Source organism: Pseudophryne corroboree, chromosome 7 (genome assembly GCF_028390025.1).
Source record: "Pseudophryne corroboree isolate aPseCor3 chromosome 7, aPseCor3.hap2, whole genome shotgun sequence".
Taxonomy (NCBI): Eukaryota; Metazoa; Chordata; class Amphibia; order Anura; family Myobatrachidae; genus Pseudophryne; species Pseudophryne corroboree.
The window spans coordinates 481,404,274-481,431,384 of record NC_086450.1 but is presented as its reverse complement, the minus strand read 5'-3'; the positions used below and the strand labels follow the sequence as shown (position 1 = coordinate 481,431,384).

The following is a 27,111-nucleotide window of genomic DNA, read 5'->3' as shown; positions in this document are numbered from 1 at the left end:
AGAGTCACCTCCTGGAGCATCCATATGCGGCATCCTAGATAGAGCATCCGCATCCTGGTTATTAATACCTGGCCTATATTTGATAGTGAAGTCATAGTTGGTAAGGGCTGCAAGCCATCGGTGTCCAGTGGCATCAAGTTTAGCTGATGTCTGTACATAGGTTAGTGGATTGTTATCCGTCTGTACAATGAATCTAGCTCCGTAAAGATAGTCGTGAAATTTTTCGCTAACCACCCATTATAATGCGAGAAATTCCAAATTGTGGACCGGATAATTTCTTTCACTACTGGAAATTCCTCTACTAACATAGGCAATGGGTCTCAACATTTGCTCTTGTCTTTGGTACAACACTCCCCCAAGTCCGTCTAAGGAGGCATCGATGTGCACTTCATACGGCAAATCAGGGATAGCATATGCTAACACAGGAGAATTAGTGAGGCGATCTTTCAGTGTAACAAAGGCTTCCTCACACTGTTCAGTCCATCGGTTTCCAAACAATTCTCTAGGCTTATGGTAATCCCGGTCTGCATCTGATTTCTTCCTTCGGTCTTTATTTACCGGCGGATATCCTCTTGTTAAATCTGTCAAGGGTATAGCGATTTTGGAATAGTGCGCTACAAATTTCCTGTAATATACACAGAAACCTAGAAAAGACCTCAATTCTTTAAGGTTGGTGGGTGGGGGCCATTTCTTCACCGTGGCCACTTTTTCTGGGTCTGTAGCTATCCCTGTCCGACTCACCAGATGTCCCAAGTATTTAACTGAAGATCTACACAATTTACATTTTTCAGCTGACAGCTTTAACCCTCGGGCTCGTAGACGATCTAACACTTTCAGTAACCGGGCGTTGTGTTCATCTAGATCTTTCCCAAACACTATGATATCGTCTAAATACACTAATACTTCCCGGTAACACATGTCACCAATAGTTTGTTCCATGGTTCGTTGGAAAGTAGCCGGTGCTCCTTTGATCCCTTGGGGCATCTTTAAGAACTCATAGAACCCAATAGGGCAGATGAAAGCAGTTTTGGCCCTATCCTCCTTACTCATGGGGATCTGATAGTAACCGCATCGTAGATCAAGAACAGAGAACCACTGGCTCCCTTGAAGGCAATCTAAGGCCTCATCTACTTTAGGTACCGTATACTGATCAGGCACTGTTCTATTATTCAGGGTATGATAGTCTATACAGAGACGGATTTCTCCAGTCTTTTTACGAGCAACCACAATAGGTGACGCATACTGACTCTCGGAATTAGCAATGACATTATTTTCCAATAAATTCCTAAGATGACTCCTGACATCTTCAAAATCAGCGGGAGCCAACCTCCTGGATCTCTCTCGAAATGGAGTATTATTTGTCAATTTGATATGATGCTCAACACCTGTGGCAGTCCCTAAGTCCCAATCACTTTTGGAAAAAACATCGTTCCTTAGTATTAGTTGTTCCATTAGCATGTCTTTCCTTGTCTGATCAATATCACTCCCATGAAAAGACTCTTCCAGGTTCAATCGGTTGTAATTTAACGGATCCCTAGTAGACAATTGAGTAACCCTTCGATCAGGCTGACTTTCCAAGAATTGACAGTGAACTATTTCTGGTTCTACCGATGGTCTCATCTCTCATTATTTCCTCTGTCTTGTTTATCACACCATCGCTTTAGATTTCGGAACATATTGGTGTTAGTACCTACTATAGCAGACAAGTGACCATTATCCCCAGGGGAATCAGGGCAAATCAGTGCAACCAATGGAATAGACTTATTAGGTGTAACTAGTCCAGGTTCCAAAGTAAGTTGTGTAACTATGTATCCCAAATACGGGTACTTCTGTTCACTGAGGCCCCATACTGTAAGACCACTAAGAGCTTGAATGGGAACAGCTGACAGATTCTCCCTGTACCATGTTTCAAATACAATGGACACCTGTGATCCACTGTCCATCAACACCATACATTCCTGTCCATTTATTAGAGCCTTCACTAACGGTGCATTTCCCATGAGACTGTCCGGAATAGCGTCGGACCACTGGGCACTCCCCATAGCATGAACATTTATTGTTGGGGAGCCTGTGAGGGGTTCACAGAACTCCCGTTGGGGTTTTCCATCTGCTCATCTCTGGACCGGTGGTAAAACGGCATTCTTCCACTCCTCTCCATACCACTCACTGGACATTCAAAGGATCTATGCCCTGGTTGTCCACAACTATAACAGAGTATATGCCCACGACTACCACTTCCCCTTGTCCTTCCTCTGTTCGTGTCCGATGACCAGTAAGGCCTTGATGACGATGTACTCTGTAATGCAATCAATTGGTCTATTTTTTTATTTTGCTCTTCTTATAGCTTAATTAGTCGATCATCCATAACAGTTGACGTGGGGGCAGGTATAATAGCTTTAACTCTCTTAATAGTCTTGTCTCGATTCTCGATTTGTACTTCCTCTAACTTGACCTCCTTCACAAGTTCAGTGAGACTGGGTGACGGCCCTGACCGTCGGGTACAACGTAGTCTCTGTGCAACTGGATTAAGAGTGAGAGATCCTTTCAGAACCTGTCGCATTCTGCTTTCATCTACCGCCTCCTTAGCTATCCCCCCTTTCTCTACAATTTGATAAATCAATCTATCCACTCTATAAATATATTGAGTTAGAGTCTCCCCCGGTTCCTGATAGGTGCGATGTAATCTTGACATCAAATCCCCTACATCCTCCATGGTGCCATAAGAAAAATCCAAAGCCTCTAGATAATCTTTCAGAGTAGCTGTAGATTTACTCCTCCTTGTGGCTTGAATCACCCTCATAGCGGGACCCCGGAGACTTTCCACTATACGCTGTCATTTGATATGCTCGGGACATTGCCACTCTTCAGAGTGCTGAATGGCCGCCTCTCTCCAAGTATCATAGGTTTCTTCACCAGCAGGCACAGGGAAAATACCTGAGAAAATCCTGAGTCTTCTATATCCCCCTTCATAATGCAATCTCTCCATCTGACTAACCATTTTATCCATCATTGTTTCCACCCCTTTCCCAGGAGATTCTTCCACATTCTCTGTCCTATCCTCCCCACTATTGATATGAAAACAGTCTCCTGCAGCAGTGGTATCATTTCCCATCTCTTCTCCTGAGGTGGCTGCTTCTTCCATACTTTCAGGCCACACAAGTTGAACTTTTCGCCCAGGGACATTTTCAACCACCACCATACTGGGTAGTAATGTGTTATCCAACGGAAGTCTATTACTAAGTAAGATAGCGAAAGTTTCTCCCTCTTCTCCTTTCCATCGATCAACCGTACATGGTTGACTGATACCATAAAGTTGTACAACAGCCCGAATGAATGCATCATCACTGGCTAATGAAAGTTTTCCAAAAAGCCCAAAGCTGCATAAGGGTTCCACACCCTTTTCTTTACACCACCTATAGATATCGGCGTTGGTAACTTCTTCCATGATCTATAGCTTCGGTGTCAACCACTGAATCCTGGGTATTTTAGAATCTCAGCAGTGCCTCCAAATGTAATCCTTATTTCACCTCCAGGGGTTACTTAATACATATGACAGAGTGCCTCCACCCAAGCAGTTGTTGTTCCAACCCAGGCTTGCTTGGGAAAGCTCTTGCAAATAGTGTTATATTTACAGTGTCACGTGTGGGTTGGTTAAGATGTTTAATTTACCTTTGGTGTCTTCGTTTGTTTTTCAGATTTGGATATTCAGATGACTGAGACAACTGGTCCCCTTCAACGGTAAGTATTTATTAATAGGATGTTAATACCTTCTCATATTCTCTTGGTTTCAGAATAAACACTTATTAAATTTTAGGTTCACAGTATATCAACACTTATTATAAACAATTGAAATCATTAACTGCAGAATAAAAATATAATTTATCAACATATATGTCTATACATAAATTGTTACCTGTTATACCATATAACAAATTATTTTAGCTAATTGTATCAGATAGATTATCAATATGGCTACTATAACCTAATAAGACACAATGCATTCTCAGGTTTAAGTGTTGGGTATACCCGTTAATTATCGTTGGTGCACAGTTGGAGCCCAATTTACATTAGATACTCTGACTGTAGTCCTATTATGGAATCGGAAGGACGGATAGAGTTCCTATTTATTACATTTCTCAATAAGGAAAAATCCAGAGGTGTGACCTGGTCAGAAATCATCATGAATAGAATAGCGAAATAAATCCAAGGATCGCGGCTTCTTGCTGGTCTATGGTAGGAGGGATGAGGATATATCCTAGGATTTTCAGGAGCGATATCCAAATTTATATTATCAGTGTGCCCTGACAATGTTGGACGAATACAATCTTTATTATCCGCTTGGGGTAGACTGTTCACAGGTATTTTACTTAATCTCTATTTATGACTCAAAACCCGCTCAGCTGTTGGTGAATAATTCCCCGATTAATTAATTATCTCAAGGGGACTACGGCATTTATGTCCATTCCAAACTGTCATGTATACTTCAACAATATAATCCGTGCAAAAGTGTCTCAGTCCCGGTGAGGGCACGATAATACGGTAACTTAGGAACCATTCAGAGGTCACTTAATATACTGCTCTGCCAGGATTACTTCATGTTATTGACGGAGTATCCAGAGTTATTTCAACGATTCTCAATTTTAGATACAGTATTGGGAGGGTTCGTAGCAACCACTGATGTTCCCAAAATTATACTAGGGGTCACTAGAGTCTTTAGTGGTTATAGTCTCTTACTGCTATGTCCTCCGTCTCATATTTATAATCCCCCTCTCTCAGCCCATGGCTAGCTGGATCAGGATGGCCTTGGTCCCATTAGTCTCTCCCCCAATTACCTCAGTCTCCAATTACCTCAGTTTGCTGTCTTGTGCGTATTCTACCCCTAGAGGGAGACAGCCTGACCTCTGCTCAGCTCCCCCAGCATCCGGACCTCCTCCTCTCTGAATGACATGACTATTACAGTCTCCGGGACTTCCCTGCAGGCAGTTAGGACGGATATCAGGTTTTTCTCCTCGTCACAGAACCGCCAGCATCGCTATCTCCAGGAGCCATTAAGTAAGTATATTTGGCACTTACAAACACTGTATGTACCCCCCGGTCCCCAGCTCCGGGTATACTTGGCGCCTCTTTCACACTCCGCTCCCGGGTGTCCTCTCTCAGTCTGCTCTCCCTCCTTATTGCCGGCTTCTCATCGGCTCTCTCTCTGGCAGCTCTCCTCAGCACAGGCTTGTGCTGTGCTCCTCAGCTCCGTCTCCTGCCACTTCCCTCCGCTTCTCCTCAGCGTCGCCGTCCCTCTGATCTCCGTCTCTCTCAATCGGTGCTCCCCCTGCTCCTGAGGCCGCAGTCCAGTTCTCCTTGTCCGGGTTCACTGCCGCTTCTGGTCCCGTTCAGGCATCTCCTGTCCCCGCTCTCCACAGCGGTGACTCCGTCAGCTCGCACCGCTTCCCTCCTGTCAGCTCCGTCTCCTCACAGCACTGCTCCCTCGTGCTGCGCTCACCACCGCACTCCCCATCCGGGCACCCTCTGCTAGGCACGCGGGCTTCTGGAAGACTCTGTCCAGCCTAGCTTGCGCCACTGTGCCCCATTACTCATTACTACACTAAAAGTCTCTACCCTCACCCAGCTTAACTATACTATGGACACATGTCAAATCACTCATTGGGTAGTAGTCATATTTACACAGACAATATATTATTATTATATTCTTTACTACATGGGTCAGTGAATAGTACCACGTACAATACCTCTTCAGAAGCATTTATATTAAGGGGTTACATTTGTATGATTATAAAAAAGTCCTGTAGAGCCGTGGATGATTCTCCTTGCTGGCGGGATCTGGCGAGCTGCGCAATAGTTATCAAGGGCACGCAGGCAGCATGCTAACATTGAATGGAGTGCCGATCCAGCCGCTTTCCTATATATACAGAGATGTATATGTATATATTTATAATGACAGTCTCTAAGGCTGGGTACACACCTCAGCGACATGTCTGCCGACACACCATCACAGCGACAGAGCAGCCAATAAGGTAAGCTACAGTATACTGACTGACTAATTGGCCGTTAGACATGTCGGTGATGACATCACAGCTGGGTGGTGATATGTCTGTCAGTGTGTACCCAGCATAACACACCAACATGGGAACACACCCACACACTGGTCACATGGTTACACAGGGGGAGGGGCTCAGCTATAGCTCAACCCAATACATCATTCTATAGGCTGAATGTTCCCCCAATCATATACCCCTCCCTGTGATGTCACCAATCTCTGGGAAGATTATTTATGGTAATGTCTCCCAGCTCCTGACTCCCCCACATAAAGTTATACACCCATTCCATACCCATATTGCAGCATGGAGGGGCTCAGTGAGGGCGGCAGTGAAGGTGTGTAAGTGTGTGATGGGGTCACACAGAGAATAAAAGGACATCTGTCCTGCCTCATAATCCAGATATACCCTCACTCTGTCACAGGGAATATCATCAGGTAAACCTATAACTGTACTGTTGTGTCTCACATAGTACTGATTATTATACCTCCACACACACCAGGACTTGTTATTATCCCCAATGTGTGACTGCCATCCTCTCCTGTCTATACTGGGGTAACACATCCCCACCCTCCACTCCACTGATTTACTGACATCCACCTCCCAGTAATGTCGCCCTGAGGAGAATCTCCTGCTGCTTATTACCTGATTATACTGAAATCTCTCTGGTGTTACTGGGTGATGCTGGTTTATCTCTGACCTGGAAGCAGTTTTCCTGTCACCTGATATCTGTATATTATTAGCAGCTGTGATTACATCCAGTAATATGTCTGTAGCCTCCTGCACATAGATCCCTGTATTTATACCTGTTATTATATCAGATAATGTGTGTAATGTCCCTGAGATGAGACGCACATCCAGATCTCCTGCACCACGGACCTGGTTATCATGTCTCTCTGTGTCCTCAGTGTCACACAAGTCACCTGTGTCTGGTTCCTGTAAGACAGTCACTGGGTCACCCATGTTACACAGATCCTCAATGTGACGCATCTTCCCGGACAGCTTGTCCTTCTTTATTTCCAGCTGCTGGATCAGATCAGAGACTGAGATTGAAACGCGCTGTTCCTGCCTGGATATCTCACTCAGGACTCTCTTCTCCAGGTCTTCCAGCTGTCTCCTGATGTCTCTAAACAGGGCAGTGACTGTCTCTATTACACCCGCTGCTTTTCCCTCATCATCTCTCCTGTGCTCCTGCAGACTCTGGACTCTTTTCTCAGCCTCCGCTCTCTTTGTGGTCAGTTTCTGCAGAACTTTCCTCAGTTTCACCTTCTTCTTCTCAGAGGCCTCATCCAGTGATTCCATCTTATGTCCTGTGTGTTCCCCGATCAGACAGCAGGACACACAGATACAGGCAGCATCCTCAGTGCAGTAATACTTGTAGCTCTCCTTATGGACGGAGCATTTCCTGTTCCCCAGGGCAGTGGTGGGATCACATAAGACGTGTTCTGCTGACTTGCTGTGTACTCTCAGGTGTTTATCACACAGAGAAGCCTCACACATCAGACAGGATTTAGCAGCAGGTACAGGAGAGTCCACACAGTAAGTGCAGAGGATCCCAGTCTTCTCCTGATCTGGCCGAGTAGACAGGAAACTCCCCACTATGTTACACAGAGGAATGTTCCGTATCAGTGCAGGACGCTCCTGACACTCTGCTCTGCAGTCAGGACAGGTATAAGCTCCAGCCCCCTCCTGTGTATCCAGCACACGATCAATACAGACCCGGCAGAAGTTGTGGCCACATCTCAGGGTTACAGGATCTGTATAAATGCTCAGGCAGATGGAACAGACCAGCTCCTGTCTCAGATCAGCAGACGCCATCGCTGCAGCAGGAGAGAGAAATGAAAGTGAAAGTCTCTGACACTCAGACACCAAGGGGGGGTCACATTCTGCACACAGGGCGAGGCTGAGCTGTCACTCACATTATAGCTAAAGGCTCAGTTACACTAAGGGACACAGATAATACATAAAGGGACATCATGCAGGAAATATACTAAGGTGTCTATTGATTTATTGTGATTACCTTTGCATAACCATTAAGCTAGCTTATCTTACTAAAATAAATGACACAGACACAATAAGACGCGGACAACCACTGCGTAAGTTTTAAAAGGTCATTAATGTATTTATTACGTGGAATGACCCTTCTGGTAAGGGATGGCAAGGTGTTAGGGTCTCTTGCCCTGTGCTGCCACGTCATCATGGCAACCGGGAGACAAGTGCTAGCAGAGTAACCTGAGCGTAGCTGATACTCCGGTTCGGGTCTTTTGCTGTGCAGTGGTTATAGGCTCTGTGCACCCGTTGGTAACCCTTTAGGGTTTTGCTGTTGCCCTTAGCAACAGCATTTCGGGTTATCTACGTATTAAAACACAACATCTTGCTTCTTTCCATCTGAGCACTCCTAATACTAGGGAGACACACAGTTTCTTAGCCTCTGGGCTTCTCTGTTCACTTTGTGTTTATTTTGTTACCCTATCACCTTCTGTGTACGTAATGTCATATTCCCCAGTCTGTCTGTGAGTTCATTTGTTTTGCATCCCTCTCCGTTCAGACACCAGTACATTCCTGCAGGCACTGGTGTGCATAACATATTCAGCAGCCATATACTCCTGTTGAAATTTTGTGGGAATATGGAGCATACCCCTCAAAATACTTTGCAACAGGTGGTCGATCAGGTGCAGGTCTTGACTCGACAATTTAATGATTTGTCCATTAAAATGCACACCTCCCAGGCCGCTGGCGGAGCTCCCGCAGCAGCAGCACCTTCAGGGGTTAAGGAGCCGAAAGTAAATCTCCCGGATCGTTTTTCTGGAGATCGCTCGCAGTTCTTTTGTTTCAAGGAGAGCTGCAAGCTATATTTCCAGCTTAGGCCTCAGTCTTCTGGGTCAGAGATTCAGCGGGTGGGCATAGTGATTTCCTTGCTACAAGGAGACCCACAGGTCTGGGCATATGGGTTGCAGCCTGACTGTCCGTCGCTTAAAAGTGTTGATGCTTTTTTTACGGCACTGGGCATGTTGTATGATGACCCTGACAAGACGGCCTCAGCCGAGGCTCAGATTTCGATCCTTAAGCAAGGGCGAAGGCCAGTTGAGGTTTACTGTACGGGGTTTCGGAGGTTGGCCCATGATACCCAGTGGAATGACCCAGCCCTGAGACACCAGTACTGAAGAGGTCTTTCTAACCAGATAAAAGACCAACTGGTACAATATCCCTTGCATGATAGCTTGGATCAGCTCATGCAGTTATCCATCCGGGTGGATAGACGGCTGAGAGAGTGTAGGCTTGAAAGGGAGGCCAAGGTTTCCTTCTTTCCCAAGGGAACCTCAGACTCTGAGGAAGTTTCCGAGGAGCCTATGCAGATTGGGGCTACCCGCCTCTCCTCGCGTGAGAAGACGCGGAGGAGACAGCAGGGGTTGTGTTTGTACTGTGGGAATAAAGGTCATGTGGTAGTATCATGTCCAGAAAAGCCGGAAAACTTCAGGGCCTGAGGGTGATGGGAAATATCCTGTCAGGCCAGAAGTCAGAATTTCCCAAGAAGACTTTTATCATTCCGGTGACCTTGAAGATCCTGGGTCAAACTGTCAAGACTGAGGCATTTGTGGACAGTGGGGCCGACGGGGTTATTATGGACTGCCAATTCGCCCTGAAACACTCTGTTCCCTTAGTACCCTTGGCATCGGAAATTGAGATCTGTGGGTTAATCGGGGAACCATTATGCCAGGGTAAAATTACCTCTTGCACTAGCCAGATTTCTTTGTTTATTGGAGCCACACACTCTGAAAAATTGTCCTTTCATGTGACTGTCTGTACTTTTGCCCCATTGGTGTTGGGGTTACCCTGGTTAAGGGCCCACAATCCTCAATTTGACTGGGTCTCTGGGGAGATTCTTAGATGGGGTACTGATTGTTTCAGGAGTTGCTTGAGCCTTCCAGTCAGGCTTTCGCAGCTAAGTTTGCCAGGATTGCAAGGATGTTATGCAGATTTTGCGGACGTGTTCTCCAAAAAAGTTGCAGAGGTACTACCTCCCCATCACCCCTATGACTGTACCATTGATTTGTTGCCGAATGCTAAGCTTCCCAAGAGCAGGTTGTACTCCCTGTCACATCCTGAGACTCAGGCTATGGCAGAGTACATTCAGGAGAACTTGGCTAAGGGATTTATCAGACCTTCACAGTCTCCAGTTGGGTCGGGGTTCTTCTTCGTGGGTAAAAAGGACGGTTCGTTGCGACCCTGCATCGACTTCAGGGAATTGAACCGTATCACGATTAAAAACTCATACCCACTGCCTCTTATTTCGGTCTTGTTTGACCAGCTTCGTACTGCCACCATTTTTTCTAAGATTGACCTACGCGGTGCGTACAATCTAATCCGAATAAGAGAGGGGGATGAATGGAAGACTGCCTTTAATACCCACTCAAGGCATTATGAATATTTGGTGATGCCTTTTGGGCTCTGTAATGCCCCGGCAGTCTTCTAGGATTTCATGAACGATGTGCTCAGGGAAAATTTGGATAGATTCTTAGTTGTATACTAAGATGACATCCTAATCTTCTCCCATTCCCTGGAGGAACATCGGAAGCATGTACGCTTAGTCCTCCAGAAACTCAGAGACCACCGGCTTGGGGCGAAGCTGGAGAAGTGCGAATTTGAAGTTCAGCAAATCGCATTTCTAGAATATATTATCTCCCCAGGAGGTTTCCAAATGGATGGTTCCAAGGTACAGGCAGTCCTGGATTGGGTGCAGCCCACTAGTTTGAAGGCGCTTCAGCGTTTCCTGGGCTTTGCGAATTTTTATAGACGATTTATCGCTGGATTTTCATCTATAGTGGCGCCCTTGGTGGCACTCACTAAGAAAGGGGCAGATGTTGCTCACTGGTCTTGTGAGGCCAAAGTGGCTTTTGCCCGTCTCAAAAGGGCATTTGTCTCGGCCAAGGTGCTGCGACACCCAGATCCAGAGCATTCTTTTGTGGTGGAGGTGGATGCCTCTGAGATGGGTATTGGGGCAGTGCTCTCTCAGATGGGAGTGTCTGATAATCGCCTTCATTCCTGTGCTTACTTTTCCCGTAAATTTTCGCCTGCCGAGATGAATTATGACGTGGGTAACCGGGAATTGTTGGCTATTAAGGATGGACTCGAGGAGTGGAGACACTGGCTTGAGGGGGCTAAGTTTGTGGTCTCAATTCTCACCGACCATAAGAATTTGGCATATTTAGAGTCAGCGAAGCATCTCAATGCCAGGCAGGCACGATGGGCTTTGTTTTTTGCTCGCTTTAATTTTTTCATAACATATCGCCCTGGGTCAAAAAACATCAAGGCTGATGCGCTCTCGCAGAGTTTTGCTCCAATCCAGGAGACCACCGAGGAGCCATTGCCCATTGTGTCCCCATCATGTATTAAAGTGAGCATTACCCAGTACCTCTTGTCATTAGTCCTTAGAGCACAGGAGCAGGCTCCTCCAGACCTTCCGGTAGGTCTTTTGTTTGTGCCTCCTAGGTTAAGACAGCGAGTGTTCCTGGAATTCCATGCCAAGAAGTCGGCAGGTCACCCGGGTATTGCCAGAACTCGGGAGTTGCTATCTAGGGCAGTGTGGTGGCCCTCGGTGGCTAAGGATGTGGATCAGTGGGTTCGGGCATGTGACATCTGTGCCCGAAATAAGACTCCTAGAGGGGTTCCTGTTGGCCCATTACATCCACTCTCTATTCTATCTAAGCCATAGACCCACATTTCAATGGATTTTGTGGTGGACTTGCCCAAATCCTCGGGGATGACAGCCATCTGGGTTGTCGTTGACAGGTTTTCGAAGATGGCGCACTTCGTTCCACTGGTTGGGCTGCCATCGGCCAGACGCCTGTCTGAATTATTTATGCTGCATGTTGTGCGCCTCCACGGGTTGCCACTTGATGTGGTCACTGACCGCGGATCCCAGGTTGTGGCCAAATTCTGGAGGGCATTTTGTTCCGATCTCCAGATTTCTGTCAGCTTGTCGTCAGGCTACCATCCGCAGTCTAATGGGCAGACTGAAAGGGTGAACCAGTCCTTGGAGCAGTTCCTCAGGTGTTATGTCTCCAAGTGTCAGACTGACTGGGTTGCTCATCTGTCCATGGCGGAGTTTGCCTATAACAACGCGGCTCACTCTGCTACAGGGATCTCTCCCTTCCTTTGTGTGTATGGGCATCATCCTAAGGCCAATTCTTTTGACCCCCTGGACTCCACGCCTGGTGGTTCCTCTGTGGTTTCGGTCCTTAGGGGTATTTGGAGGAAAGTGAAGAAAGCCCTTGTGTCTGTGTCATTAGTGACCAAAAGGGTTTTTGATAAGCGGAAAAGACCCTGCAGCTTCAAATTAGGAGACTTCGTCTGGTTGTCTACCAAGAATTTGAAGTTGAGACAGCCATCTCATAAGTTAGGCCCCCGGTTCATCGGCCCTTATAAGATCACTAGGGTTATCAATCCGGTGGCATTTCAGTTATATCTGCCCCGTTCTATCAATAAAACATTTCATTGTTCCCTTTTAAAACGGGCGATTAGTAATCCTTCTTCCAGTGGAAGACCTTCTCCTCTTCTGATACGTGTCCAGAGGGAGTTTGTTGTTGAAAGGATTCTTGACTCCAAGATGGTTCGGGGTCGACTGTCATTTTTGGTGCACTGGAAGGGGTATGGCCCGGAGGAGCGGTCGTGGGTGCGCAGTTGTGATCTTCATGCCCCCAAACTGATACGCTCTTTCTTCTCGCAGTTCCCCGATAAACCCAGTGTTAGGGGTTATTTGACCACTCGTCAGAGGGGGGGTACTGTTAGGGTCTCCTGCCCTGTGCTGCCACGTCGTCATGGCAACCGGGAGACAAGTGCTAGCGGAGTGGCCTGAGCATAGCTGATACTCCGGTTCGGGTCTTTTGCTGTGCAGTGGTTACAGGCTTTGTGCACGGCAGGGGATCCGGTGCTGGTTTTTGTGCTCACAGTCTGTGAGGTCTGAGTGGGCCGTGGACAGCACCTGCTATATAAGGCCTCTTCTCAGGTTAAGCAGATGCTGCTGAATCTTTGTTGTTTAGTCAGTTCCTGAAAGTTAGCCAGTACTGTGTAGCTTTGTATTTGTTTTTTGCTTACTGCAAATAGGCCTTGGGATTTGGTACTACACTCTGCCAATCCAGACCTAGCAGTAAGACTGGAGTCAGTCGTTTAACTTGCTGGGGTTCTTTTGCTACTCTGTGAACTTAGCAAGTTTGCGGCTGTATTCTCAGATTGCCTGCCAAAATCCTTTCTCACTTTGCAAGGTATTCTGGTGTCAGTTTAGTGGCAGTAAGCTGAACCAGTGCACTGCAAGTGAGGACTAGGATTGTGGAGACTCTCCTTGTGTCTATTATTCCATCTCTGACCAAGGAGTTTACTGCCACACCCGTTGGTAACCCTTTAGGGTTTTGCTGTTGCCCTTAGCAACAGCATTTCGGGTTCTCTACGTATTAAAACACAACATCTTGCTTCTTTTCATCTGAGCACTCCTAATACTAGGGAGACACCCAGTTTCTTAGCCTCTGGGCTTCTCTGTTCACTTTGTGTTTATTTTGTTACCCTATCACCTTCTGTGTACGTAATGTCATATTCCCCAGTCTGTCTGTGAGTTCATTTGTTTTGCATCCCTCTCCGTTCAGACACCAGTACATTCCTGCAGGCACTGGTGTGCATAACACAAGGAAAGCGATTGATAACCAGCTCTAGCCAATTGATGTTATATAACAATGGTGGCCACTTAAATGCCCCAACTTTTATGATATGAGGCGACTTAAACGCCTCATCTTGCCAAAAGCATATCCTGTCTTGAAAAGGCAAAACACTACCCTTTACTATGGCATAGCGTGAACATTTCCTACGAAAATGGCCATCGTTCCTCCGTCCAGGCAGTACTCACTAGCCCTCCTTGGAAAGGGTAGTTGCCCCTCAAAGACCATTTATCCCCCATGTGGCCGCTGGTCAAAAGCGCCTTCCTGCCACTGCCAGGTTCTAACCACTTTGAATAAATGGCCTAACAGAACCGCAGCCCACCATCCAGCACCAAGAAAACTACACTCCTAAACCACACCAAGCAGAAAAAACAGTTCAAAGAAAAACCTCCAAGCCTGCCTCAAACAAATGGACCCCATCCTGCCTAAAATACAAGGGATTCACAGGCAACAGCAACGGGTGCCGAAACACAAAACCACCGTCTGCCTGAACAATCTTGGAAACCGCAGAATTAACCTTCTTCCATGCCCTGTCAACAGCTAAACGACTGACGGAACCCCTCCAATGCGTTCTAGGAACAATGTCAGACCACACCACACAAACATCTGGCTACCGTGACCGCAAAAAACACAAATCCTACCTAACCTGGAGAGTCAATTCAATACCCTTCATCTGGCTTATGTCGTTACCCCCTAGGTGAACAATAACAACGTCTGGACGACCCCAGCGCCGCTCTCTGCTAAACAACAGGGACAAAAACCCAGACCACCATAAACCCGAACACCCAGCCACCGCACCATGCGAACGCCTAACAATTCAGCGGCCCTAACAGCTAAGGGGTGACGCTCCGCCCAGAAAATTTATGAATGGCCCACTACCCAGACCTGGGAAGAAGAACATCTATGAGCTGAAAAAGAAAGTAACCTAATTGTTAGTAGGCACGACAAATATAACATGAACAAACATAACAAGAAAACAGACCCAAGTGAAGGCAAAAACTTTTAAAAAACCTCGGGTGAACCTGTAGAACAGCCAATTGTAATTAGTCCACGAACGGAGGAAAAATTTTTTAAAAAAATTCCTTTACGCCCCCAGTTCCGGAACGCTAGCCATTCCAAAACTGGCAAGCAAACTACGTTTTTTGGTGAACGCCAACGGGCGCAACTCACAACTTATTAACACGTACATAAGACTTATACGCAGCGGACTTCCACCGACCCATGTCCTGGATGACCGTCGGGAAAAGTCAGCTGGCGGTGGCCCAAGTAGCCACCCCAATCCGAAATGAATGCGTCCCATAGTCCGCCATATTAAATCCTAAATGTTTTAAACAACTCTTAAAAATGGCAGTGAACTGTAAACGAGTGAGAGGCAATGAGTTCGCGTGCAGCAAAAATTGAGAACCGGCCAAGGGCCTGGTGGGCAAATAAGCCTCCGACAAACAGACGGGGCACAAAGCGGCCTCAGTGAATGCCTTCAGAGACATCCACTTGCCCCTTCCCATCTGATCCATCTTTGACCAGGCAATCTTACACAGGAACAGCCCGTCCCGGCATACCACGTCCTTAAATAGAAGCCCCGTGTCAGAGGAAAACTTGTTAACAGCCACCTATTCTCTAATCCTAAAAGCACCAAAAAGGCAAAAGAAAAAGCCAATCAAAACAGAGATGCCTCCAACTCGTCCCCAGTCACCGCAGAAACGGCAGTCAACAAATCGCGCAACAGATGCAGGTCAATGGGCCTGCGGGAGTCTGCAACCAAAGGGGTCTCCTTGGCCCACCCTCTCAGCGCTCATCTAATATGAATGACCTCGTGGGGTCAACAGTCCCCAGCAACTTGGCGTAAAAGGATATACCCGCGATAGTTTTGGACATAGCCGCCCTTGATTTGCCTTGCGTGTAATGGCCCCACACGTACTCCAGGAAGCAATCCTCAACAGACTTACCAGCCACCAAATGAGAAATCTGGTAGGTCTACCAATCCCTCCAGGCCGCCGAGGTAGAAGGCGCCAAGGACTTTACGGCCAACTCCCTCAGGCCTGCTCTACAATCTGCCAGATAGAATGTGGACAAGTCAGACCGAGAGCTGAGGCTCCCGGGGCTAACTCCCGAAATCTCCGGAAGTTGAAACGCGATAAAGCATCCGCGATATCGTTGTCAATGCCGGGGCCGTGCTGGGCCGTGAAGCTGATGTTAAATCGCAAGCACGTAGAACCAGATGGCATAGCAGACGCAAAGCCTGGGGGGAGGAGAACCGTTGATTATTCACCGCAAGAACTACCCCCAAATTGTCGCACCAAACAATGATCGTCTGATTAGCCAACCGAGCCGACCACAATTCGACTGCACTAATGATTGGGAACAATTCGAGCAACAGCAAATTCGCCGTGAAACCCTGTGCCACCAACGACTGGGGCCAACGAGCGACGCACCATTCTTCCTGGAAAAAAGCACCAAAACCAGAGTAATCAGTGGCATCAGTAAAAAGCTGCAAGTGGGGACTGGACACCGGTGGAAGGGGCCATAACAACTCCCTATTAAAGTACTCCAAAAACGACGCCCAGGTTCTATGGTCGTCCTTAATTTTCCGAGACAGGCGAATGGTGCAATGCGGTCTGGACACCCCAGCGGTGGCCCTCTCCAACTTCCGGCAAAAAACCCTGCCCATCGGTATGATCCTACATGCGAAATTAAAGGAACCTAAAAGGGACTGAACCTGATGGATCCTGACCCTGCTCTTGCCTACACAATCCCCGATCAATGCCAACAGCTTATGGATCTTGTCATCAGGAAGACGACAACAGGCAACCGCCGTGTCGATTTCGATACCGAGATAAGAAAGGCAACACACAGGGCCCTCGGTCTTGTCCTTCGCGATGGGAGCACCCAAACTCTCAAACAAAACGGATGCGGACCGCAAGACGCGCAAGCAAACATCGCTATCCCTGGGGACTATAAATAGAAAATCGTCTGAATAGTGAGCAATACCGGTGTGACCCGTGCTCACCTGAATGCACCAGTGTAAAAAACTACTGAATTTCTCAAAATAGGCACAAGAGACTGAACACCCCTTGGGCAGGCACTTGTCAATGTAGTAGGACCCACCCAGCCTAAAACCCATGAGCCTAAAGGAACCGGGATGTAAAGGGAGGAGCCGGAAAGCCGACTCGATGTCTAACTTTGCCAGCAGGGCGCGCTCACCAAATCCCCGAACCAGCTCAAGAGCTTTGTCGAAGAGTTGATAACGTACCTTGCAATACTCCGCAGGGATGGCATCATTAACGGAACCACCCCGGGGGTAGGACAAATGCTGGGTCAAATGGAACTTGCCCGGAACCTTCTTGGGCATCACCCCCAAAGGGGAGATGCACAAGTCGGGCAAAGGAGCACAGGAAAAAGGGCCGCACATCTTGCACAATCTCACTTCCGCATCCACCTTCCGCCTAACCACGTGTGGCGAATCCAGAGCAGACTGCAAATTCCTGTGGGACACTACCAAAACCGAGTCGGGGATGGGTAACCGGAAACCGAAATGAAAACCATCAAGCAAAAACCCGGAATCCGCAGAATGTGGGTAACGCGCCAGCCACTTTGACAGCTCTGGAACGAGTATGGGTGAAGGGGCCTTACTGAGCACTAGCGAAGGGGTCCCTATGCTCGGCCCGGCGACCGCCGGGTGTGGACTTACAGTCCTTGGCAGGGTGGCCTGCTCTGCAAATTCGACAGGAGTGGCGAAAACGACATTTCGCCCCCCTGTCGCACTTGGAATCATTAAACGCAAAACACTTACCCTCACCCAGGGGCCCGTGCCCTTCCTGCCCCAGAAAAAACATTTTTGGAAGGGGCCTCAACCAGTTTCCTGTCCTGGTTGGTGACCTCCAACCAAAACTCTACATCTTTCCACCTGAAAGGCATGATCTTGGACCTGTCGTGCTTTTCCCGGAATTTGGTGTCATACTGCCACCAAACGGAACCTGATATTGTATGAGGATTTCGTTAAAAAAACCCAAATACCTGACAATGTTCTTGTGTTCCCCCGGCCTAGTGTTCAAGTAGCAGGCCGAAAAAATCAAGACCCCACGCAACCATTGTTGAAAGTTGCGTAAGGAGTTTTCGCTGGCTGATCCTGCCTTTTTAGCCTCAGCATAAGCTTTCTTCATCTCCTCTGTTATAGTAAAAACGTGTAATCTGTAACGCTCTTCCACAACCCCTTAGTGACCACCGTGTTAACGCAGTGGATCATGTCCGAGAAATCAGGCACCTGACGACACCCAGTTCCTTCCTAAATGCCCTAACCACCAGCCTGGCCATCTTGCGCGGGTGCGAGGGGGAGCCGGACCGGTTGCTTCTAGCATCAGAACCAGAAGAAGAAACCACTGAGGAGTTATCAAAAACAACACGCTCACCATCAGCTGAAGGGTTGGCCGGCAGATCCGGAGCCAGCACCGACACCGAAGGACCTGCTATGCCGCCTCGTCCAGCACCCACACCCGAAGCCGACACTGCATTCCGAAACCAGGAGATCCGAGGCCGGGGGAGCCCCGTCCGGGCCGGCCATACGATTTCCACCGTGGACTTGTGGCGACACCATTGACCCACGATCCCCACCGCCAGTCACCTCGGGAGAGAGCAAAGGGTGAATCACATGGTTCACAGTAGGGGCCACCACCGTCGTACCTATCGCCCCTGGGGAAAACTCAAGCGGAGTGGGACGGGGCAGCAGAGGCAGCGCAGGGACAGGGGGAGGAGCCCGGTACGCGCTAGAAGGTGCATAAGAAATCTGATTACCGAGACGTGGATCGGATCCTAAAAGTACCATCAGTGAAGGGGATAGTAGGACCTCTCCAGTAGTACCTATCTAATTAATATGCAGGGCAACTAATACACAAAGAGATCATGGATCTCAATGGACTTTGGCGCTCACTTAATTTTGAAACTCCGAGACGCACAATGATTGGTAGCGGGTATTGTAAAAGGGACAGTCGGAGGCTGCTTCCGGTTACCTCGACAAAGCCTGTATGCGAAACGTACGTAGGACTCCAGCCTGGTGTCCTACTGTGCTTTATTGAAATTGAATGTGTTACTTTTAAATTCAGTACCAGTAATGCTCAGCCAGCAATAGTGTATACCATAGGCAGAAAGCATGGCATTGGAACAATATATCACATAGTTCAATTCAGTATAGTGAAACTAGAATGTATATTAATGCTCAGTGGAAGTCATATTAAGAAGTGACACTACTTGTCCATATAGAACCCGTATAGAGTGGTGCGACATATGGTATTATATCACCAGACAATATATATTCATAAGATCTGGGTACAAATAAAGTGGAAACATTTTTAGATATATTAGCTAGTTGTGCACTCCTGATGGAATTATTAGTAAGTTAGACCGATATGGGGTCAACTAATGCATTATAATTACAGTGTATTGAAACACCATTGGTAGCCCTATAAATTGATCTATCTTAACTCGGACTTACATTAAAGTACCCCTGTTTAATATCACTATATTAATGGCATAAAGAAAGATCCTCAGTGTCTATCTGATCATATATATATAACGTGAACACACATTATAATAGCAGACAAGGGATTAAAAGCGCTAATATCCCTAGGTCTGCTATAAGGCAATAATATAAACTGACATCTTGTGGGCCACTGCTCAGTGGAAGTCATATTAAGAAGTGACACTACCTGTCCATATAGAACCCATATATAGTGGTGTTGCATATAATACTATATCACCAGAAAATATATATTCATAAGATCTGGGTACTAATAAAGTGGAAATACTTTTGGATATATTAACTATGTGTGCACTCCTGATGGAATTATTAGTAAATTAGACCGATACGGGGGCAATTAATACATTATAATTGCAGTGTATTGAAACACCATTGGTAGCCCTATAAATTGATCTATCTTAACACGGACTTATATTAAAGTACCCCTGTTTAATATCACTATATGAATGGCATAAAGAAAGATCCTCAGTGTCTATCTGATTACATATATATAACGTGCACACACATTATAGTAGCAGACAAGGGATTAAAAGCGCTGAATTTCCCCAGGTCTGCAGGGATTAAAAGCGCTGAATATCCCCAGGTCTGCTATAAGGCAATAATATAAACTGACACCTTGCGGGCCACTGGAGAGAATCAGTGAAAATGAACGGTGTCTAACCGCAGATACCACGGCCGATACAAGCAAGCTGTCAGCATTGAACTACATTCCATGATTGCTGCATGATAATAGCACTTATATTAAATCAGAGAAGTTGCACACTGAAAGACATAGGCCCTCATTCCGAGTTGATCGGTCGCAAGGCGATTTTAGCAGAGTTGTACACGCTAAGCCGCCGCCTACTGGGAGTGTATCTTAGCATCTTAAAATTGCGAACGATGTAATCACAATATTGCGATTACAAACTACTTAGCAGTTTCACAGTAGCTTCATACTTACTCGGCATCTGCGATCAGTTCATTGCTTGTCGTTCCTGGTTTGACGTCACAAACACACCCAGCGTTCGCCCAGACACTCCCCCGTTTCTCCAGCCACTCCTGCGTTTTTTCCGGAAACGGTAGCGTTTTTATACACACGCCCCTAAAACGCTGTGTTTCCGCCCAGTAACACCCATTTCCTGTCAATCACACTACGATCGCTGGTGCGAAGAAAAAGCCGTGAGTAAAAATACTAACTTCATTGTAAAAATACTTGGCGCAGTCGCAGTGCGAATATTGCGCATGCGTACTAAGCGGATTTTCACTGCGATGCGATGAAAAATACAGAGCGAACGACTCGGAATGAGGGCAACAGTGCAGAACATAATCAATGCATGCTCCCCTTCTAACTTAGATGCTATCAGTAAAAGCATCATTCTGCTGTAGCAAACATTGTTTCATAATATGATCTGGCTGACTGCCAAGAACTAGAGCTGAGCTTTGATAAGAAACATTAGTTTCAAATCTCTTTGAACATACTTAGTAACACATTCAGTATTATTTAACAAATTACCAATAAAAGGATACAATAAACATATAATATATAGACACAGTAAAAGACACCCAGGCTGTTTTAATTCTTTTTCATATTTATTCTTCTTTGTATCGTCTCACATTGTCATAATCTTTTCACATATATGTTTGTAATATTTCGCATAGTGTTTTCGATCTAGTATGATAGATCAATCATTTATTAGGACAGCAAATAAAAGTTACATTTTAAAACCCAGTGCACCACTAACAGATCGTCCTTTCTTCTTCTTGTTGCTTGCGCTTGTACCATGGCCCTCATTCCGAGTTGTTCGCTCGGTATTTTTCATCGCATCGCAGTGAGAATTCTCTTAGTGCGCATGCGTAATGTTCGCACTGCGCATGCGTCAAGTAACTTTACTAAGAAGAAAGTAATTTTACTCACGGCTTTTTCGTCGCTCCGGAGAACGCATTGTGATTGACAGGAAATGGGTGTTACTGGGCGGATGTACGGCGTTTTAGGGGCGTGTGGCAGGAAACGCTACCGTTTCCGGAAAAAACGCAGGCGTGTCTGGAGAAACGGTGGGAGTGCTTGGGCGAACGCTGGGTGTGTTTATGACGTCAGCCGGGACCGAAAAGCACTGAATTGATCGCACAGGCAGAGTAAGTCTGGAGTTACTCAGAAACTGCTAACTCGGTTTTGATCGCAATATTGCGAATACATCGGTCGCACATTTAAGATGTTTAGATTCACTCCCAGTAGGCGGCGGCTTAGCGTGTGTAACTCTGCTATAATCGCCTTGCGAGTGAACAACTCGGAATGAGGGCCTATATACGATCTGTGGTTGCACCCCAATTTGAGAATAAAAAATTATATTTCTATAAAAAAAAGGGGCCTCCCTACACTACCTGTTTAGGTAAGGTATTATTTTTCCAGTGCAACAGAAAATTCCCTCCCCCTTTATCCCCCCCTGGGAAAAACTCAAGCGGAGCGGGACGGGGCAGCAGAGGCAGCGCAGGGACAGGGGGAGGAGCCCGGTACGCGCTAGAAGGCGCATAAGAAATGGGGGCGCAGAGGTGTGCCACCCCGCCTGATAGGGACCGCCAGGCAGGAGAAAAGGGTTATTAGGCTGCTGGCAAAATGGGGGCGCGGCAAAAACGGAAACTCCCGCCTGCGGCGAACCCGCATAATACCCGGAGGGGCCCGCGGGCTGCGCAATAGTAGCCTTCATTTACTCTTATATAGAAAACAATAAAGGTCATTTAATAAGACAAAAAATATTACTTCTGTACATTTACAGGGATTTACACTTGAAATTACAGTTATTTATCTTGTTACAGTATATTCTGTAATTAAAACATATTACTAAATGTACAAATAACTATCAGTGAGATGTATGAGAGCTTAGAGAGAGATAGAGCTCTAACCAATCAGCTCCTAACTGTCATGTTACAGGCTGTGTTTGAAAAATGTCAGGAGCTGATTTGCTGATACTGTATCTCTCTCCCCTTTATCACTCTATTAGTACATCTGCCCATACTTGCCTACTGTTGAAAACTAGCTTCAGGGAGATTACAGCTGACAACAGAATGCGCCGTGTTAAGCGCTGATGTGGGGGCGTGTCATGCTCCGCCCATAGGGCGTGTCTATCTCCACCTATGGGCGTATTTATACATGTACACAAGTTGCACTTCTGTGTAATAATTGAGATAATAATCTATATGTGTGTCTCTATGTGTGTGCTGTATGTGCGGACTGCTGACGTAGAGTCAGGGAAAATATATGTGACACCTTTCTAATGGGTGTGGTATGGAAGGTAGATAGTAACTAGGTCCACAGTGTATAGGTCCACCACTATTGGTCAACAGTAACTAGGTCCACAGTGTATAGGTCCACCACTATTGGTCAACAGTAACTAGGTCCACAGTGTCTAGGTCCACCACTATTGGTCAACAGTAACTAGGTCCACAGTGTATTGGTCCACCACTATTGGTCAACAGTAACTAGGTCCACAGTGTATAGGTCCACCACTATTGGTCAACAGTAACTAGGTCCACAGTGTATAGGTCCACCACTATTGGTCAACAGTAACTAGGTCCACAGTGTATAGGTCCACCACTATTGGTCAACAGTAACTAGGTCCACAGTGTATAGGTCCACCACTATTGGTCAACAGTAACTAGGTCCACAGTGTATAGGTCCACCACTATTGGTCAACAGTAACTAGGTCCACAGTGTATAGATCCACCACTATTGGTCAACGGTAACTAGGTCCACAGTGTCTAGGTCCACCACTATTGGTCAACAGTAACTAGGTCCACAGTGTATAGGTCCACCACTATTGGTCAACAGTAACTAGGTCAACAGGGTTTCTAGGTCGACAGGGTCTCTAGGTCGACATGTTCTAGGTCTACAGGGCGAAAGGTCGACATGAGTTTTTGATTTTTTTTTGTCGTTTTCTCCGTACAGTGACCGGGAACCCCAATTAGTGCACAGTGTCCCCTCGCATGGTTCACCATGTTTCGGGCAAAGTGACTCGCTCCGCTGCCGCTGCGCTCGGCACAGGTTACTATTCCCAATCGTAGTCCATGTGGATCGTAAAGTATGAAAAAGTTCAAAAAATTTGAAAACTCATGTCAACCTTTTGACCTGTCAACCTAGAACATGTCGACCTAGTTACTGTCGACCAATAGTGGTTGACATAGTTACTGTCGACCTAGTTACTGTCGACCTAGAGACCGGATCCCCTTTTGAATGGTAAAACAAATGAACTTTCTTAACCTCCCTAGGTTGTTACAATGGGGCGTACACCTAAGGTATATGCACCTTGTGGTCAGAAAAGACCGGAACACCCTATTAGGGTTACAGATGTGCAGAGATTTGTGCTGTGAAATATATTTCCACGCCCCGGCCATATTACACGCCTCATGTTATACAGAAGTTCTACTTGCAATTCTTCACACTCTAGTTGCCAATAGCAACACTGACACATGAACAGGAGGAGTGACACTGGGCCTAATTCAGACCTGATCGCTCCTCTGTGAATTTGCTGAGGGTTGCGACCAGATAGCCACCGCCCAGACAAAGTGAAATCCCCCCCCCATGCAAGTCTGAGTACTCTGTGCGAAAATCTGTGCAAACACCGGCCAGCTGCAAATCCGTTCACATCACACTCACCATCCAGTGATTTATCCAGTCTGTGCGTAGCTCAGGACTTACTCCTACAGTGTGATAGAATCAGGGTGATCGGGGCCGGAGCTGACGTCACACACCCTCCCTGGGAACGCTTGGGGACGCCTGCATTTTTCCTGACACTCCCAGAAAATGTCTAGTTACCACCCACAAACGCCCGCTTCCTGTCAATCAACTTACGTACGCCTAGCGATCAAAAAAGAGTGTTCTTTCTCAGCTTGGCCTCGCGCCTGGGCATTACGATCCGTACACATGCGCAGTCGTTCCATAATTGGACGCCTTGCGATTTCACACAACAGCGATCAGGTGTGAATTAGGCCGCGTGACTCTTCCATGGACACCATCATCATAGACAGCAGTAATAGCATGCTTACCCACTTACTGGCTGCCCCATGAGGAAGGGTGCAGTCAGGGTGGTATAAGAGGGGGCAGACATGTCATCATGGGGTGGGCCCCCCTCTCTGTAAGGGCCCGGGACACAAGTCCCCACAATCCCCCCTGATACCTGCCCTGAGAGAGGCACACAGGGCACAGAGGTATAGATAGGGAGCAGAGGAACAGATGAGGAGAGGCAGAGGCACACAGGGTACAGGGGTATATAGGGAGCAGAGGCACAGATGAGGAGGAGCAGAGGCACACAGGGGACAGGGGTATATAGGGAGCAGAGGCACAGATGAGGAGGGGAAGAGGCACACAGGGGACAGGGGTATAGATAGGGAGCAGAGGAACAGATGAGGAGAGGCAGAGGCACACAGGGGACAGGGGTATATAGGGAGCAGAGGCACAGATGAGGAGGAGCAGAGGCACACAGGGGACAGGGGTATATAGGGAGCAGAGGCACAGATGAGGAGGGGAAGAGGCACACAGGGGACAGGGGTATAGATAGAGAGCAGAGGCACAGATGAGGAGGAGCAGAGGCACACAGGGGACAGGGGTATAGATAGGGAACAGAGGCAAAGATGAGGAGGGGGAAAGGGACACAGGGGACTGGGGTAGAGATAGGGAGCAGAGGCACAGATGAGGAGGAGCAGAGGCACACAGGAGACAGGGGTATATATATGGAGCAGAGGCACAGATGAGGAGAGGTAGAGGTACACAGGGTACAGGGGTATAGATAGGGAGCAGAGGCACAGATGAGGAGGGGCAGAGGCACACAGGGGACAGGGGAAAAGATAGTGAGCGTAGGCACAGATGAGGAGGAGCAGAGGTACACAGGGTACAGGGGTATAGATAGGGAGCAGAGGCACAGATGAGGAGGGGCAGAAGCACACAGGGGACAGGGGTATAGATAGGGAGCAGAGGCACAGATGAGGAGGGGCAGAGGCACACAGGGGACAGGGGTATAGATAGGGAGCAGAGGCACAGATGAGGAGGAGCAGAGGCACACAGGGGACAGGGGTATAGATAGGGAGCAGAGGCACAGAGGAGGAAGGGCAGAGGCACACAGGGGACAGGGGTATAGATAGGGAGCAGAGGCACAGATGAGGAGGGGTAGAGACACACAGGAAACAGGGGTATAGATAGGGAGGAGAGGTACAGATGAGGAGGGGCAGAGGCACACAGGGGACAGGGTTATAGATAGGTAACAGAGGCAAAGATGAGGAGGGGCAGAGGCACACAGGGGACAGGGGTATAGATAGGGAGGGAGCAGAGGCACAGAGGAGGAAGGGCAGAGGCACACAGGGGACAGGGGTATAGATAGGGAGCAGAGGCACAGATGAGGAGGGGCAGAGACACACAGGAAACAGGGGTATAGATAGGGAGCAGAGGCACAGATGAGGAGGGGCAGAGGTACACAGAGGACAGGGGTATAGATAGGGAGCAGAGGCACAGATGAGGAGGGGCAGAGGCACACAGGGGACAGGGATATAGATAGGGAGCAGAGGCACAGATGAGGAGGGGCAGAGACACACAGGAGACAGGGGTATAGATAGGGTGCAGAGGCACAGATGAGGAGGGGCAGAAATACACAGGGGACAGGGGTATAGATAGGGAGAAAAGGCACAGATGAGGAGGGGCAGAGGCACACAGGGTACAGGGGTATAGATAGGGAGCAGAGGCACAGATGAGGAGGGGCAGAGGCACACAGGGGACACGCATATTTATAGGGAGCAGAGGCACAGATGAGGAGGAGCAGAGGCACACGGGACAGGGGTATAGATAGGGAGGGAGTAGAGGCACAGATGAGGAGGGACAGAGGCACACAGGGGACAGGGGTACAGATAGGGAGCAGAGGCACAGATGAGGAGGGGCAGAGGCACACAGGGAACAGGGGTATAGATAGGGAGCAGAGGCACAGATGAGGAGGGGCAGAGGCACAGAGGGGACAGGGGTATAGATAGGGAGCAGAGGCACAGATGAGGAGGGGCAGAGGCACACAGGGGACAGGGGTATAGATAGGCAGCAGAGGCACAGATGAGGAGGGGCAGGGGTACACAGGGGACAGGGGTATAGATATGGAGCAGAGGCACAGATGAGGAGGGACAGAGGCACACAAGGGACAGGGGTACAGAGAGGGAGCAGAGGCACAGATGAGGAGGGGCAGAGGCACAGAGGGGACAGGGGTATAGATAGGGAGCAGAGGCACAGATGAGGAGAGGCAGAGGCACACAGAGGACAGGGGTATAGATAGGCAGCAGAGGCACAGATGAGGAGGGGCAGAGGCACACAGGGGACAGGGGTATAGATAGGGAGCAGAGGCACAGATGAGGAGAGGCAGAGGCACACAGGGGACAGGGGTATAGATAGGGAGCAGAGGCACAGATGAGGAGGAGCAGAGGCACACGGTGGACAGGGGTATAGATAGGGAGAAGAGGCACAGATGAGGAGGGGCAGAGGCACACAGGGGACAGGGGTATAGATAGGGAGCGGAGGCACAGATGAGGAGGGGCAGAGGCACACAGGGGAGAGAGGTATAGATAGGGAGCAGAGGCATAGATGAGGAGAGGCAGATGCACACAGGGGACAGGGATATAGATAGGGAGCAGAGGCACAGATAAGGAGGAGGAGAGGCACACAGGGGACAGGGGTATAGATAGGGAGCAGAGGCACAGATGAGGAGGGGCAGAGACACACAGGAAACAGGGGTATAGATAGGGAGCAGAGGCACAGATGAGGAGGGGCAGAGGTACACAGAGGACAGGGGTATAGATAGGGAGCAGAGGCACAGATGAGGAGGGGCAGAGG

General features: G+C 47.9%; 1 protein-coding gene and 1 long non-coding RNA gene across 2 annotated transcripts in view; one reads left to right on the top strand and one right to left on the bottom strand.

The window, feature by feature from the left end:
- Positions 1-3,694: 3,694 nt before the first annotated feature.
- The window catches only part of LOC134943891 (uncharacterized), a 164,175-nt gene continuing 140,758 nt past the window's right edge, over positions 3,695-27,111 (top strand). The window contains exon 1 of the long non-coding RNA XR_010181812.1: positions 3,695-3,738. This is a non-coding gene — a long non-coding RNA (uncharacterized LOC134943891). The remainder of the gene's footprint in view (positions 3,739-27,111) is intronic.
- Positions 5,687-7,880, bottom strand: LOC134945645 (E3 ubiquitin/ISG15 ligase TRIM25-like). Its single transcript, XM_063935076.1, has one exon. The coding sequence runs from the start codon at positions 7,863-7,865 to the stop codon at positions 6,282-6,284; it is 1,584 nt and encodes a 527-aa protein (XP_063791146.1). The 5' UTR covers positions 7,866-7,880; the 3' UTR covers positions 5,687-6,281.

Excerpts from the sequence above, each read along its gene's own strand:
- LOC134945645 (XM_063935076.1), bottom strand. The coding sequence starts at position 7,865 with ATGGCGTCTGCTGATCTGAGACAGGAGCTGGTCTGTTCCATCTGCCTG.